The 17038-nt window shown below is 32.1% G+C and overlaps 1 protein-coding gene across 1 annotated transcript; it reads right to left on the reverse strand.

The window, feature by feature from the left end:
* Positions 1-5750: 5750 nt before the first annotated feature.
* Positions 5751-17020, reverse strand: LOC136271791 (uncharacterized). The gene is made up of 17 exons (XM_066072299.1): positions 16550-17020; positions 16265-16390; positions 13385-13482; positions 13078-13273; positions 12866-12954; positions 12253-12388; positions 11593-11855; positions 11348-11495; positions 11073-11245; positions 10897-10957; positions 10462-10611; positions 10264-10341; positions 9975-10100; positions 9474-9670; positions 9099-9237; positions 8611-8775; positions 5751-7515 (listed from the first exon to the last, which is right to left on the reverse strand). Exons 1-17 carry the CDS (start codon positions 17018-17020, stop codon positions 7207-7209), a joined length of 2925 nt encoding a protein of 974 aa, XP_065928371.1. The 3' UTR covers positions 5751-7206.
* Between the last annotated feature and the right edge of the window lie 18 nt (positions 17021-17038).

Raw genomic sequence — 17038 nt, forward strand, 5'->3', positions numbered from 1 at the left:
ATATTCTAAATTTCTTTTAGGTAAAAAAAGTTAAATCACTTGGTTCTCAGACAAATATTTCAGAATATTATATGGCAGGAAGGTATTTTTATAATTTTATCATAAGATTTAAAAAGGTGAAATGACTGCATTTCCACATCTTAACTTAGAATTGACAAATTTGAATTATTTCACATTTCAATATGGCAATAAAATTAATCATCGGCAGCATTTGACCTGATGTAGCAGTGCCTAATATTACCACTTTTATTTTTAATTTATTTATTTATCTGTTTATTTATTTGCCTAAAATTATCAATGAATTGATTCACTCAAAAGCAACTTGTATCTAAAAAATATACAGTTAAATACTAGTAACTGAATATATAAAGGGGTAATCACATTTCAAACATTTCATGTCAACTGTAGAATGCATACAAATCAGTGTTTGGAGTGGAAATCTCATGGAGTTGGAAAACAATACTTATGTCTTAGACATTCAATAAACAACACTTAAACTCATAGTGGCCACAACTGTACAGAAATGTGGTTCACATTTAAAAAATTCAGCTGTCTTTGAGAAAATGAAAATAAAGATCGTTTTTTAAGGAAGAACCCGATAAACCAAAAATAATTCTCCTCAACAGTGTACCGGTAAAACATTTGTATCACAATGTAAATGAGTTGGTTTCGCAATTGTAACGTCACAAGTTTGTCATGAAAATCTAATTTTAGTATACATATAGTGAGATCTATAAATTTTCTATTTTTAGTATCGTAGGGTCTGTAACCGAATATATAGCACGATCATGTGTATTAACTAAGCTTGGAATCCTTATTTTTCTTTTTTTTAATTAAAGTATCTTAATGAGCTAAACAAGGCTAAAATAATCATTTTTTAACACTAGAATTTATCCAAAATGACTCTTGAACTTTTAAAATATACACCATTGTATCCCAATACGGCTATCAACTGTTAACACATAACTAGAGGACATAATATAAATATGAAAATTTTTATTACTTATCAAAAAGTAATTAAATGAACTTTGTCGCATGTATTTGTTTTGTTGGAAAGGTGATATGCCAACCAAAGCATCGGTTTAAAAACACATCTTAGTTACAATCTAGCGAGCTGAGTAAGCATCAGTGCCCAATCCTGAACGACCACAAGCGTTCCAAAGCGGGTATTGAAACATGTCCTTCTCATCCTGCCTCCTGCAGTGCTACCTGGTTTAAATGTTGCATGGTGGAGACATGTACCTGAGTCTTACTATTTCATGTCCCATTCTGTAACACCCTTTCACTGGATGTAACATCCTTTCACTTCGGTGGGGTGGATGTGAATATATTTCGATCAAATTCATCCAAATTCAGCCATAAATCGATTTCTAAATGTTAAAAAGCTGATGTTCGTCGTCCAGATCACCGACTACTTGAATTAAATAGGGTCGTCTTTTTAACTTCCTGGTCTGTGATAACTCGGCAATAACCTCTGGTTACTACCCCTTCAATGGAATTTTAAAATAGGTACACTTCAAACTGGTTTGATTATATTTGTTTAAGTATCAAGAATCATTTAATGAAAAATAATGTAACATTAATTTTAACTGAGTAAATGATGCATGAGACCATCCTGACAAGATTTAGGTATATAAATCGAACACCGCTATTACCCGCAATGTATTTCAGTTGAATCTTTCTGACAACGATTGTTGGTGCTTAAAAATTCAAATCAGAATGAAAATTGGAGAACAAGTTTGTTGTACTATCATACTCTTTCTGTGTAGCATGAGAGAAACTGTAGGGATGTTAACACACGGGAACCCGGTCTCCTGCAGTGCTACCTGGTTTAAATAGTGCATGGTGGAGGCATGTACCTGAGTCTAACTATTACATGTCCCAGTGTGTAACATCCTTTCACTACGGTGGGGTGGATGTGACTCCATCAATACCTGGTGTGGGCCCCTTTACATGTATACAAACACATTTACAGTGTAACCACGTGACATAGTTAACCGTGTCATAACTTTATATTTTATATGTAATATACCCTTTTTAAGTTAATACTGTAAATGACTCCTTGGTTTAAGCAAGTGGGGGGAGATTTTGAGCGTCATCTAGTTTGCGTTAAATTAAATATTTATTCATAACTCCATACCTATGATATGTATATATGTATAAATTTTATCCTTGTCAGCCTGATGTTGTTAGCCTTGTCAGGGATGAGGGGGGGGGGGGGGGGGTTAAAGAAAAATTGATGCCATCTTTTTTCAAAACACTACCTTTTAGACATAACCTTGACGGATTATCTTATGCAAATATCATGCTTGTTATTTAAATGCTTCTCGGTTATCTATTTTATATAGAATGAAAATGTAGCAAGTTTTTCAACTAGTAATCTACCGTTTTCAAGCCCAAATTCAAAACTGGTTCAGAAGAATAACTATGACACCACTAGCCTACTAATTGAATAAATTATTTTCAAAGCCATTCCTTTTTTTTTTTACAATGTATTTCGATCAAATTCAGCCATAAATCGATTTCTGAATGCTAAAAAGGCTGATGTTCGTCGTCCAGATCACCGACTACGTGAATAAAATGGGGTCGTCTTTTTACTTCCTGGTCTGTGATAACTCGGCAATAACCTCTGGTTACTATCCCTTCAATGGAATTTTCATATCGGTACACTTCAAACTGGTTTGATTATATTTGTTTAAGTATCAAGAATCATTTAATGAAAAAAAATGTAACGTTAATTTTAACTGAGTAAATAATGCATGAGACCACCCTGACAAGATTTAGGTATATAAATCGAACAACGCTATTATCCGCATATAGTTCATGTGGATCTTTCTGACAACGATTGTTGGTGCTTAAAATTCAAATCAGAATGAAAATTGAAAATACAGTTTCCTGTACTATTATGTTCTTTCTGTGTATCATGAGAGAAACTGTAGGGTTGTTGACACACGGGAACCCGGTAAATGTAACTGATACCATTCACGGTTTTCCTGGACACAATATCAACCTTGCCGACGTGATGCAGCTGCTCTTGAACCAGACTGCCGAGGTAGAAAACTTGAAACAACAGACGGCAGAGATAGAACATTTGAAACAACAGACTGCAGAGATAGAATACCTGAAGCAACAGTCTGCAAACTTGAAGCAACAGACTGCGAATGACCGATCCACCATACAGTCACTACAGAACCGAGTATTCTTCCTGGAAGCAGAACTTAACAAACTGAACGTATCGAAACTCCCTTCCAGCCAGGAATTTTCCACGTACTTAAAAAGCATAAACCAATTAACGCAAAGTTTGGCTGCTAATGAAGCTAACGATAAAAACATATCACAAAGGTTAAACTACGCTGTGCAAGTTCTAGATGACTTAAAACTTAAAGACATGTCATCGACACAGCTGCTTCTAAACCAGAGTGTAGAACTGAAACAACAGTCAGCAAAGGATAGATATTCAATACATTTACTACAGAATGAGAATCAACAACTTTTAAAGACAACTCAAATGCTTCTTTACCAGAATGGAGAACTCAAACAGCATTCTGAAACAGATAAGTCTTCAATACATTTACTACAAAATGAGACTCAACAACTTTTAAAGACAACTCAAATGCTTCTTAACCAGAATGGAGAACTCAAACAGCATTCTGAAACAGATAAGTCTTCAATACATTTACTACAAAATAAATACAACGACTTCTAAGGAACTTAGACGACCTAAAGGTTCAAGTGCGATACACGAGTCTGTCGTTGTTAGACGTGCATTCTATGACAGAAGAATTGAACGGGTCATTAGTTCAACGGCTTGAAGAGAGGATAAATGATGTCCATGATCGTATTACAAGTATGTATTGCATCAAATTAAAAGAACTAAGAAATTAAGTACGAGTTTTCGTGAATGGTGTAGAATATCCTCCTCGGGCTCGAAATGTTGTAACAGTTTTGAAACATAAAAGCCGGGGTGTTAGCCGATGCTTTCATACTTGAAACAACATTTCGAGACCGAGGAAGCTGTCCTGCAACATTTACAATAACGATAACTTTATTTCGTTTCTACTTATAAATCAGTATGTCCAATGATTGTGTAATCCCAGCGGTAGTTTACATGTGATCATAGGCTACAGATTGAAATGACATGCAGAAGCCAAGTTTTTTTCGTTGGATATTTAATACACTTCACTTATTGAAAATATCTTTGATTCACATTCCTTTCAATTATAAAGACAATTTATTACGCTATTAATACCAGACGTTATTTATTTAATGTAGAAACACGCAGTGCAAATGTCTTAGGGAGGTCCTTGAAACAGCCGCATAGAGCTCTTCAAAATAAATATTTGAGGCAATACACATCGTTTTGAGTAAAAATAAGACGTGGAATCGACATGTTTTAAAAACTTCTTAAATTACACTCTGAAGTTATACTTTCATGATTTGTGCGTGATTTATAATTTTATCTGATCTGATAATTTTCTGATGACGTTTGTGGTATATTAGAGAATTTAGTCCGCGGCATTTTTTTATCTCGACAATAAATGTAGTAGAATACTATGATTATTTGTGGTTTGATATATTATACGATTTTATCCAACGAGTGTTAATCTCGAACCTTGGTGAGGGTATATAATACACACGAGCTAGATAAAAATCAAATACCAATTGAATCCATAAAATGTTCCTTTTATCACGTATTTAATCCATTTTAGTACGCGAAATATAATGCAAAATTCCAAACATTTCAATACATTTCAATTTCAATACATGCAGAGAAAGCCATTGTGACGTTATTGCATTGTGATATCAAAATTTTAAAATTGCATATTAGTTAATATTCACTGAATATTGAGAACAACTCGTGATAAATCAATTATCGTTATAAGTATACCTTATTATGCGCAACGATTGTGTTTTGTATGTGTGTTACATGTAAGAAATACAGGATCATGTATTTTTATATAATGCAGTAATTTTGTAGAATATTTCTATGTAGACAAAATCAGAGGTTGCACACATTTCAAAATTTGGTATAAAAATGTGCGCTAAAAGGGAATTTGTTCAGGTAAAAAAAATACTTTATTACTATAGTCTGTATCACAGTAATGCAGAGATTGTATAGGTATGGAGAGTAATCGTGTTCAAAAATCCAGACATGCAAATCTTAATATGCAATCGTGTTGGTGTGTGAGCCTGAGTTTAAATGTGTGTAATTCTGATTGTGTAACTCAGGCATAAACAATTTAAGATTTGACGCAGTTCCTTCGTATGGTGCACATTTTGCAGCTTAATTGTTTTTTTTTTTTTATAGAAAATTAAACTTTCAACTTTGCACATTTTAAATCCATAGTCTTTGCATTTGTACCCTCATGCTATGAAATAACACATCCGACATGGTACAAATCGCTACAAGTTTGTCGAATTTTGACATGACCTGATACACAGCCAATTGTGCCTCACGTGAAATTCACGTGAAATGAGCTTCACGTGAATTTCACGTTAAGCTTCACGTGAATTTCACGTGAATTTGTTCACGTTAATTTCACGTGAATGTGTTTCACGTGAATTTAACGTGAAAATTTCACACATTTTTCACTAAAATTTCACGTGAAAACAGTTTCACGTGAAATTCACGTGAAAAATTTCATGTGAATTTCACGTGAAATTGTTTTCACATGAATTATTTTTCTTTTCCAAAAGCATGTTCACTTTTCTATTATAATTTCTTGTTTTGCTTTTATAATTGCTTTCAATATGCATCCTTTTTTAAGTACTGTCAATATTCGGAAAAATTAGACTGTTTATCATATTATTAAGAATGACTACCATACTTAATTCATTATTGTGAAAGGAATATACAACATGAAACAAGATCAAATTGGTAGCATCAAATTTGCATTTATTTATTTGGGTTTTTAACAACAATATGCATCAATTAGTACGCAAAAGACAAATATTTCTTTTAAATTTATGAAATATATGATGTATGTTTATCATGAAAAAATAACTTTTGAAATAAAGATACATAATAAGCCTTTTTTTGAAACTATCATTTGTATACTTTTTAGTATTTTTTAAAAATATACAACAATAAATTATATGACTAATACAAGTATAACAAATACTAATATTTTATTGGCACAAACACACTTACAATAATAGGCAAAGGCCTAAGATATGTATAAACAGAATATTGTTTACATAGATATATCATTATATATCCCATTCACATAAGAGGAAAAAAATTCTGATAGATAACAGAATTTTCATCAATTTTTAGCAAATAAACCCCATATCTCACTACAAAAGAACTGGTGTTACTATATAGTCAAAAAGTTTTTCTAAAAGTTTACACAGGTTTTCTAGTCCAATTGTCTTCTTGATCTTATAGTAAGCTTTTCTGGTCTTTTCCATGAGAACTGCTGTAGCAAAGTTATAAACAGTACATTACATATTAAAGTTAAACCAAATGACAATATTTTGACACAGTTTGAAGTAAATTTCCATTATAAGTAAATTAATTTATCAATACAAGATTTCACATTTGAATTAAATAAAAGAACTTTTGATTTTTCAATATTGACCTGTAATTTTGATTTAGAACAACATGTTTCAAGGGTGAACTGTTTCAAGAATATTTAAACAGTTATGTAAACCCATTTTTGCTTTCAGGTAGTAATACAATATCATCATCATATAATAAAGAGTTTACATGTATAACAATAATAGAAATACAAACCTATTTAACATGTATAAAAAGAACAGAAATACAAACCTATTTTATAACAAGAATAGAAATACAAACTTATTTAGATTAGAAAAGGTGCTTTATACACAATAAAGGCACACAAAACTGCTAATGCTATTCTATTGTAAAACTTTACAAGTGATAAGTGAACATTTCAAAGCAGAATGACTACAAATCAAAAATAACACTAGTTAGATAATTTTCCAAAAAATAAGGCAAGAATCTTTTGCTGTTGTCATATGTAAACATTACTGACAAAACTCATTGGTTTTCTTTGAAAAATGTCATTATAATGAGATTTTTGCTGTAGCAAATTTTTCTTTAATTTATCTATTTATTAATACAATGTTATTCCAATTGGTAAATTTAAAAAAAAATCATTTACAAGACTTGGAATATTCATTTAAAAGTACCTAGCATTAATCTGCATTTGAACTAACTGTATCGATCTGCACCAACAATTATAATTGTAGCTTATCGGGTAGTTTGGAAATTCTAAATCTGTTAATAATGTAACCATTGTGATTGCTGTGCTTTAGAGATTTTTCATTGTGATTCTCTACAACTCTGCAGCCACCTCGTTTGCAGTCATGAATAACATGAACAACATGCCGAATGTGGCATGTTTTCTTAATGTGAGTCTCATTTGTTAACTGCACCACTTGGTTGCAACTTGTAAAGGAAATGTTGCACACTTTCAAAAAAGCTATCTCGTGTTCTGCTGTCTTGGTCTTTATACGTAGAAGCTTCTGAATCACTCCAATCCTGTCCTGAAACAAATATCGGAATATACATTACATACAATACCCTTAGTTCCTACATTATAACTACATTATTATATTTTTGTGATATGCTATTTCATTTGCTAATTTAAAAAGTTAACGCTTATATAAACCTTTTTTAATGATGTCACAATATCTCTGTTTAAAAAACATATCAACCTACATGATGTTATGTTTTGTTACATTTACATTTGGTACTGTTATTGCAGTTTATGATAAGAATCCGAGTTGGCCATAAAGCTCAATATAGCTATATGGTTTTCATTAAAAGTTGTATGTACAAAACCATTCTCCATTTGATGTAGACAATGTATCAACAAATAAAATCAATTTAATACTTTAAAAAACAAGAGGCCAATAGGCCTTAATGGTCACCTGAGTAGCATATAACCCATACCCAAACTTGTCTAGGAGTCTCATATATGCATTTAATTAAGTTTCATTATGAAGTAAAAAAAATTATAAATTTGTAATAACGGCCATCTCCCTGCCTGAAATATTCTTTCAAAAAGGACTATGAAACCTATAATTTTAGCGAAAAACTTAAAGATCATAATAGATTGCATGACCTGATTTTAAAAAGTTGCAAGCCTCTGACAGAAAATAATAATCCCATATTTGTTAACTTTTAGGATAGGTTTTATGTGTATATGTTCTCATGGATAATCTACATGTAAAACAAGGTGGTTAGTATACATGTTTTATCTAAAACAACCTCCCATCCCCCATCCCCAGGGGCAGACAGAAGCTCTCCCTGTGGGCATTTAGACAAAAAACAAATAAACAGCTTTAAAAATCATCATGAGTTACTCACTTCTCCTGTGGTAGACCCATAAATTTCATAAATGAGATTCCTCTTATCATAGAGATGCTTCACACCAAAAATGGTAACGATTGGCCTTGTAGTTTTTAAGAAGAAGTTAAAAATGTAAAATTGTTAACCCACGACAGAAGTCATGCATGACGACGGACGAAAACAGATAGCAATACGTCACCTGAGTTTACTCAGGTGACCTAGAAATGAATTCATTATATTCATTATATCCATATTTGTTATATTATCTATACTTAATTAAAAGTTACCTTTACAGTTTCTGAATATAAGACAAAGCTTTGAATGCCTGCATAATCTCCTTCGCTTGTTATGCATCCTAGGCAGCTGTATAGTTTTGCATCTTTAGCAATATCAGTGTCAATGGCAACAGATATTGTGAGCAACTCCAACTCTTCCAGTAGATTGGGGTTACCCTGTTTAATGCAGATGAAGCAATATATAAAACCCTCAAAGACAAACAAAATTTCATTTTTAGAGTTAATACAATTCATTCCTTTAATTAAGACAGATTCATGTACATTAATTATTTTTTCATAAAATTTTCGTCAACCATCAGCTATTATGATGTAGAGTTTGGTATATATGCCTTCTTCAACTCTGATTTCGAGCCTAGCGGCTCTCATGCTGAATATACAGTGGCATTGGGCTAATAAGGAATGCGATATAAAAACTATGGCCAGGTAATAATCTATACATTTATTCTTAACCTATAATCATTAATTATATATGTACTTGCCATTGGTTTCCTTGAAGAAGTTCTGGTCACGTTCCGCAGCTCCCCAGCTTTAAAATTTTCATTTTGGTCAGGGACTCCAAGAAAAGACTTGATTTTCTTGTCATTTCCATATGACAGCACAAAACTGCTAGCTTGTTTCCTGCAAGATAATTTTTTATCAGTTGTTTAGTCGATCAATATGCGGGGGAAAAAATGTATCTATCATGTAATAAATTTTTGATATTTACACTTCATTTCCATGAGCTAATGGTTTGACATAACTATACATAACAGATAAATATTGCTTGAACATATAACATTTCATTAGATTTAAATTGCGTATGGAACTGAAAAAAATTACTGATATTTACATAAATTAAACAATAAAATTGTTACCATGTATCATTCAAATGCAAGAAACCTCCAGACACCACATGTTTTGTCAATTCTGACTTTGCAAATTGGATGACCGTATCCCTTGACCTTTGATGGCCGTTCTGATGACGAATACTCTCTCTTATTGATTTGTGGTTTTTTTCAAACACGTCTTCAGTGAAATGAAGAGGATGGCCATGCCTTATTATGTCATCAGACTGCAATTATCAAACAAGATCAGACAATCTAACATTTAAGTACAAGCATGTATGATTTACCATATGGTAACTTACAAGATATAATACATGTGCCATGAATTTACATTATATATATATATCCGTCCTATTATCCTTTATTGAAAGTATTTTGCCACATTCATAGTTAACCATCTATATATCTGCTTGAAATTAATGTGCCTTTCCTTGCAGTATTTAATATATGGTATATATGTTACATTCAGAATTGAGTCATTTATTAGTGATACTGTAAACACAAGTCAATTGGGAGCTATATTTTACATACTATATGAACACAGAAATGTGTCTTGCTTTTGCTGCCAAGTTGAGGAATGTTGTCTTTGATAAATGCAAGATAATCTTCAAATTCAGAACCAACTGACGTAACACCTTGATAAATGTGCTTGGATATCTGAAAATATACTGGTACATGAATCAAATAATACATATAATTCAACTGATTGAAGAGTGAAAATATGTTATTGTTTTGTGATTAAATTTTAGAATTTTAGTTTTAAAATCATAAGTATACATTTATGTTTTTTTTTAATGGCTATAATTCATTTCTCTATTACCAAAGCAAGCTTTCCAAGTGCTTCAACATATGGCATTTTCAACCCAGCGAATTCCATATTAAATGGAGCGACCTGAAGCTGTAAAAAGATTAACATCTATAAGTACATGAATAAACACCTAAAGAAATTGCTCATTGCCATGCATCACTTGTGTCTAAGAATAAGGAAAAGTTGTACTTTTGAACTTTTCATACTTACATAATGTTTATAATCCTTTCCTTGTCGACTGTCCAAAAACTTGAAAAAAGTGTCAGCATTGATGCGGTAGGAAAAGTCAGTTTGATCAACAGTTTCCAAATGTAAAGTCAAAAGTTGCATCTGGTGTTCACTTAGAGTTCTGACACAGTGCTTCAAAAGCAAATTAGGTCATTATATAGAATGTTATTTATGGATACTGGATCATGCAAAATTCTTTTTTCAGAGCATATATATTTGCTTAATCTTGCTCAGGTTGAAAAAGAATGCTTGTATGTAAGGGGTAATGAGATTCGAATTAAAAGTTTTATGCCAGCTGAAAAATTTCTTAGTTATAGGTCAAGGCAAAACTATATTATAACCACTATATACTGGTATATTTAGCAAGTGTGCACTGTATAATTTACTTCCATATTCTTGATATTAAAGATATCTTACCTGAATCAAGTGTTTTGCTAATCCAAGGTACAAGAAATGAAGAATTCCTACAGGTGCATCCCTATGAGGAGAGGGAAAATATATCGAAACCAATATATTGATGCATCACAACTTTATAATATAATCCTAATACTATCTTGTATCTAGAGAGAATTGTTGTTTAATAAAATCAATACCTGTGGGGATCAACATGCTGCCACAAGCAATTGTCGTAGAATTTGATACCGGTCTGCTTTTGTATCATTGTTCTTGCACTACCTTGAGCATGAATTTCAAGTCTCCTTAGTGTTTTCCTTGTTGCAGATGATGTTCGCAATGGCCATATTGTAAATGGGTCTGATTTGTCAGCCTGAAATGGATTTTATTAAAGTTGCAGTTATGTAATTTCATTTAAAGAATGATAAGAAACTGAAGGAAATTAAAAGCTTTTACAAATTCAAAATTTTCTTACCAAACATTTGGGACAAAACTTAATTGCTGCAGGTCCCATGTGATTTGAAACCAAACTCATCATCTGGTAGTCGGATATTATGGATGAAATTTCTGATGTTAGCGTTATTTCTTGCTTTAAAAAGGCGTCATAGCTGTCAACTCCTATTCTAAAAAAGTCAGATTTAAACACCTAATATATACATGTACGTGGACAAACTTCCATCGATGTTCAAATTATTGTATGTGTTCTTACGTCATACGTACTCTGCGCACATTTTTATGTCGTCACATACTGGCTTTAAAAGCTCCATCATTGCAACCTGTTCTGATGCTGCTAGAAATATCGAGTTCTTGTTCTTGTTTTTTTCCTCCAAAGGAAGACCAGCCAATTGAGCTTGTATCCCATGCAAAGGAGCCCATCTCCGGGACTGGTTTGCAGACAAATCATCCACAAATATATTAAGAGGAATTTTAATGATGGGTTTTCCTTTCCAGAGTGAAGATGTTGCAAAAAAATCCCTTTTCTCCTGAAAAAAAAAAAATTATAATTTTCATTGCAATATAATTTTAAAAATTAATGCTGTTTTATTGACATTTAAGTTGTTGACATCTTGCAGTAAATGTGTTGTGAGGCTCACAATCATAATTTTTACAGATGAGATTGAGGTTTAACAAAAGACGTGGTAAAACAAAGAATAAAAAGAATATCTCACTTGATTTGGAATGGTAAATGATTTTTATCCAACTCGTTTCATGTTTTCTATCCCCTCGCCAAGGGTTGAGGTTAGAAAACAAACATCTTGTTGGATAAAAATTTGGGTCATATACCATTAAAAACCATGATAGATCACACACACACACACACACACACATATATATATATATATATATATATATATAATATGTAGATATTCAAATGCTTACCTCTTCTGACAGTAAATTGAAGTTCTCATATCCATCATTAACCTCTCTCAGGTACACATCAATTGGCTGAGATACTGTGTACTTAGAACATTTATCAATTGGGACACAGAGTGATTTGTTCATAATCACCAAACACCTTTAAAAAGTATAAAATTTAAAAATCAGAGCAAATAGTTCTACATGCAAAAAGATATTTCAAACCATATTAATATGCAAATGACAAATCTGGATAAACTAGAGGTACTTTGAGCAAGCTCGCAAATAATAACTTGATTACTTCTTGGATGCATCTCTTTCTTATAGTGACCTTGAACTTGACCTTGAACTTGCACAAATGATCAAAGCTCAAGGTCAAGACATAATAACCTTTGAGTCAAATTTTAGCTTCTAATCATTTTCCATAACAAGATATGGCCTAGACAGGAATTATGCATTTTTTTAACAATGACCTTAAACTGCTTTACTGACCCATGGTCAATTAAGTTAATGACACATCCTCAGGTCATAAGAACTCTGTATGTGTAGTAGGAGCTTCCAATGTTTCTCTACTTTGTTTGCGGGGGGCATGATAAAAAATTCTGAGCTTGGCACTTAATATTAATAGTCCAGTTACCTATTTTCTTCTTCATTAAACAAATCTTCAAAGTAGGGGTGATCACCCTTTCTGAGTTCCTCAACTTCAACACAGAGTTCACCATTTTCCTGTAAATAATTTGATATACCAAACAATTGATATAGAAATATGAACAAATCTACTACAGTTATTGCCGAGATCAAAGAGATACATTATGTGAGTCTGACAATATTATTGAATTATTTAATTACCTGGTCACATTCCTTTACCATGAACTGTCTAATTTTCCCCAACAGTGTTTTCTCTTTGTGGGAAAATTCAATAATCTCTCCCAAAATAAAATCCATTGTTTTGCTTTTGCCCCAATGGAATTTCATTTCCTTCCACTTTTCAGCAGAGCTTTGTGTTGTGATTTTATGAGTGCCGATTTTTAAGATATTTGGATATCTGGAACAAATACATGTTATATAAAAAAAATAATGTATATGTAATTTTAAGCTAAATAAATCAACCAACAAATCCCACAATTCACCAAAGAAATTTAATTTAAGTGAATACCTGTCTATTTTCTGTGCAGTGCTAGGATTTGCTATAAGCATTTGAAGCATCGCAGATGGTTTGACCATCCAATGGATATTCCCATTTTCATCTGTATTCTAATAATATACAAGGGAATAATACATCATATATATATTTAAGCATTGAATCATTATTTTTGAAAGACATTGTCTCATAACTGCAGCAGTGTGTGCATACAAATTGAGTAAAGCGCGTTAATACTTTTTTTAGTATTAAGTACCCATGGGACGAGCACATTTTTTTAAATGAATTACAGTTCTCAACTCAAGAAAAACATTTATTATTTTTAAACATTTCATTTCTTAAACACAAAAAATCTTTTTAAAAATCATTTAAGAGTAAGTTACTCCCCTTGTTATTGCTACTGCTACTGCGCTACCTTTAACTTACACTAACATTCTATGAAAAGATATCTTGTCCTAAAATTAGAAAGCTTATGCAATTCTGAGAAAAGGTATGCCTCATATTGCCAATTCCATTGAGGTTTAAGAGAAATATGGCCATTTAAGTGAACCCACCATTTCCACTCTCCCCTATTTAACACAGATTCTTCCACTCTCCCCTATTTAACACAGATTCATAGGGCTCTCCTTCAAAAAAGCATATTTACTTAATCTGTTAGAGGTCAATTGTTCTACCTCCTTTAATAAGAAACCTTATTCAAATGCTTCATACATCTACATGATATTATCATGATAATAGCATCACATCACTTAGAAATATAACCCTTACATGTATACCCTCCCCCTATCTTTTGATTTTCATAAATAGCAATAGTTTGAAATATTTTACGGTACCTAATATTATGAAACTTGTGGCAATTTCCTTGAGTTATTTCTCACAATATTTGGAATAATCATCATTGATGCTAAGAATTGCTCCTTTTTGGTCAATTGGATGATTTGTAGCATTTTTATTTAAAAATAGACATGCCGTCCTGCATGTGGTTTCTTGTTTCCATGAAAAAGGAAGCTAACAATCATATTTAGTGATTATCTTAATATCTATTCTGATTTCAGTCTCCTTTAATTAAACCATGCTAAAACAGTAAAAACTACAAGTGTGATGCCTGCCTTAAATTTAAAAAAAATCAAACACACCATGCAGGGTAGCTGGAAACCAATAAGAATTTCATGAAAAATGTTCAAACTTTGCATGCGGTTCTACATTTTTGATGCATATATACAATAAAAGGGTAAAGGCATGAGACACATATTTTTTTTCAATGTGAAAGCCATGGGACATGTCAATTTTTTTAATGGATATTTTAATTTGTTCAGGTCCCATCATTGTGATAAATTTTGCCTGGTCCCTCAGTACCCTGTGTGAATTGCAGACGTTTAGGCCCCAACATGTTTAGGCCCCAAGACGGTTAGGCCCCAGGTAAGATGTTTAGTCCCCAAGATGTTTAGGCCCCAAGATGTTTAGGCACCTGTTGTTTATAATAATAACTGATAGTTGAAAGAACATGGCTTTTAAGCACTTTTGAGCCAATAAATGCAATTTACTTTAATTTGTAGTCAACTAACAATCGTTAATAATAACTGATAGTTGAAAGAACATGGCTTTTAAGCACTTTGGAGCCAATAAATGCAATTTACTTTAATTTGTAGTAAACTAACAATCGTTACGCAAACATAGCGTTATTTACTTTATATACAAGTTCTTGAAAAACTTTAATTACGGAAACATTATGCTATAAACTTGCATGTGTCCGTGCTTTAAATCAGTTAATGCCGTGATCAAATCATACAATCATCACAAAGAAACGAACAAATGTTATATAAGAGAAATATTTCATTATTGATATTTCAAGAAAAGAAAACAAATCATTGTATTTTTTTCTATTATTGGAATTATACAACACTTGAATGTCATAAAATTGTTCAGTAAGCTTATCTATGGCAACTGATTTATACATAATATTTTTAAGAATCCTTATATATCCCAAAAGAATTCACCTACTTATTACCCAAATACAAGTGAAATATTATTTCTGTGATCATATTTGTACAATTAAAGGATATCTCCCCATATTATGTAATTTTTCTGCCAATGAAGCTTAACTTGTACATTGTATTTGGCCTGTCTTCTTTTGGAGACCCGTCTCTTCATGGTTTACTTCCAAAGTGAGGTGTGAAACCCTATTGTATTACTAGAGGATCTCTTCATTATCTTCTCCTAATTAGCACCTATCTAGAGAGGGAGCAGGATACGGTGGGGGTGTTGTTTTAACAATTTAATTCATGTCATACAAAAAGTAAATGAAAGTCTTTACCATTTCTTTGATCTCTAATTAGAAAATTAAATATAGAAAATAATATGATGTGACAAAATAATATGATATTTAAAAAATAATAAATTATGCATAAGATGCAGATTATACTTCTTTATAATTTTGAAAGTAAATGAAGTTTTGAATAATAAAATGTAAATTATAATTAACTTATACAAATGTATGCTGGTGCCTAAACCATTATTCATTTAAAAAATAAAATGAAAATTATAATTAACTTAGAAAAATGTAGGCTGGTGCCTAAAAATCTTGGGGCCTAAACATCTTGGGGCCTAAGCGTCTTATCAATGAAGGGCCTAAACATCTTGGGGCCTAAAAGTCTTGCTACCCCCTGTGTGTGTTACAGTGTTATAACTGCAGTAGCTTTCCACACACTTTACATGCAATATATATATCTGTGTGTGTATGTCAAGAATATATATTATGTATATATTATGTATGTTTTTCTACATGTACATGTACTTACTTGTATATGTTCATATAAAAAAACCAGTTTTTTCTTAATTTTTCTTAAACAAATGGATTTAATAAATTATAATTTAAATTATAATAAAAATATTTACCTGTTGTATCATCTCATCCAGTTTAAGATTTTCTGTCCAAAATGACTTGATTTTAGCCAATGAAGGTACATTTTTTACACAACACTCTCTCAAAATATAGAGAATAAATGAGAGTGTTTCGTCACTCTGAAAATGTAGGGAAAAAGTGTTTTAAAACAAAATGTCCGATATAAATGTCAATATTGAACGAGAGAGAGAGAGAGGAGAGAGAGCTAGAGAGAGAGAGAGAGAGAGCTAGAGAGAGAGAGAGAGAGAGAGAGAGAGAGAGAGAGAGAGAATACTTACAACTCGGTGAGTTTTAGAGCTGTGTAAAACACTTAAAAGAAAATGCAACTTAGATTCGAATGGAAACCAGTCGGATGGCTCGGACTCTTGGTCGTTCGTAATCCTTGTATCGATTTCTTCATCATCGTCATCGTCCAAAACTTCGTGTTGCATTTGCTTTGAATTGTTTCCCTTTGTTTCATCAGAATCTGAAGTGACGCTGTGATCTTCAATATAATCACAACAAGATGGGCCATCGCTGTCTATAGCATAGTCTGTAGAATCAGAACTTGTCAGATCAACATCGGCCTGTGATCGCTGATCCTGATAAATATCGCTAACTGAAAGAGTTTCCTCGTGATTTGTTAAATCTAAACAATCTCTGTGTTTTTTTGTTTCACAGTGTCGCTTGTAGTTATTAAATCGGTCAGTGGAAAAATCGCAGCATTCACAAATGAAACGTTCTTTTTTCTTGAATTTTGTCCGATACATATTTGACAGCTCATCGAC

This window comes from Magallana gigas, chromosome 9, assembly GCF_963853765.1.
Source record: "Magallana gigas chromosome 9, xbMagGiga1.1, whole genome shotgun sequence".
Classification (NCBI taxonomy): domain Eukaryota; kingdom Metazoa; phylum Mollusca; class Bivalvia; order Ostreida; family Ostreidae; genus Magallana; species Magallana gigas.

Bases quoted from the DNA above. Each gene is read 5' to 3' on its own strand.
- LOC136271791 (XM_066072299.1), bottom strand. From the start codon at position 17,020: ATGTATCGGACAAAATTCAAGAAAAAAGAACGTTTCATTTGTGAATGC. The intron at 13,274-13,384 runs GTATTCACTTAA...TATTTGTTCCAG, and splicing joins ACTGCACAGAAAATAGACAG to ATATCCAAATATCTTAAAAA. The intron at 11,246-11,347 runs GTAAGAAAATTT...AATCCATTTCAG, and splicing joins AGTTTTGTCCCAAATGTTTG to GCTGACAAATCAGACCCATT.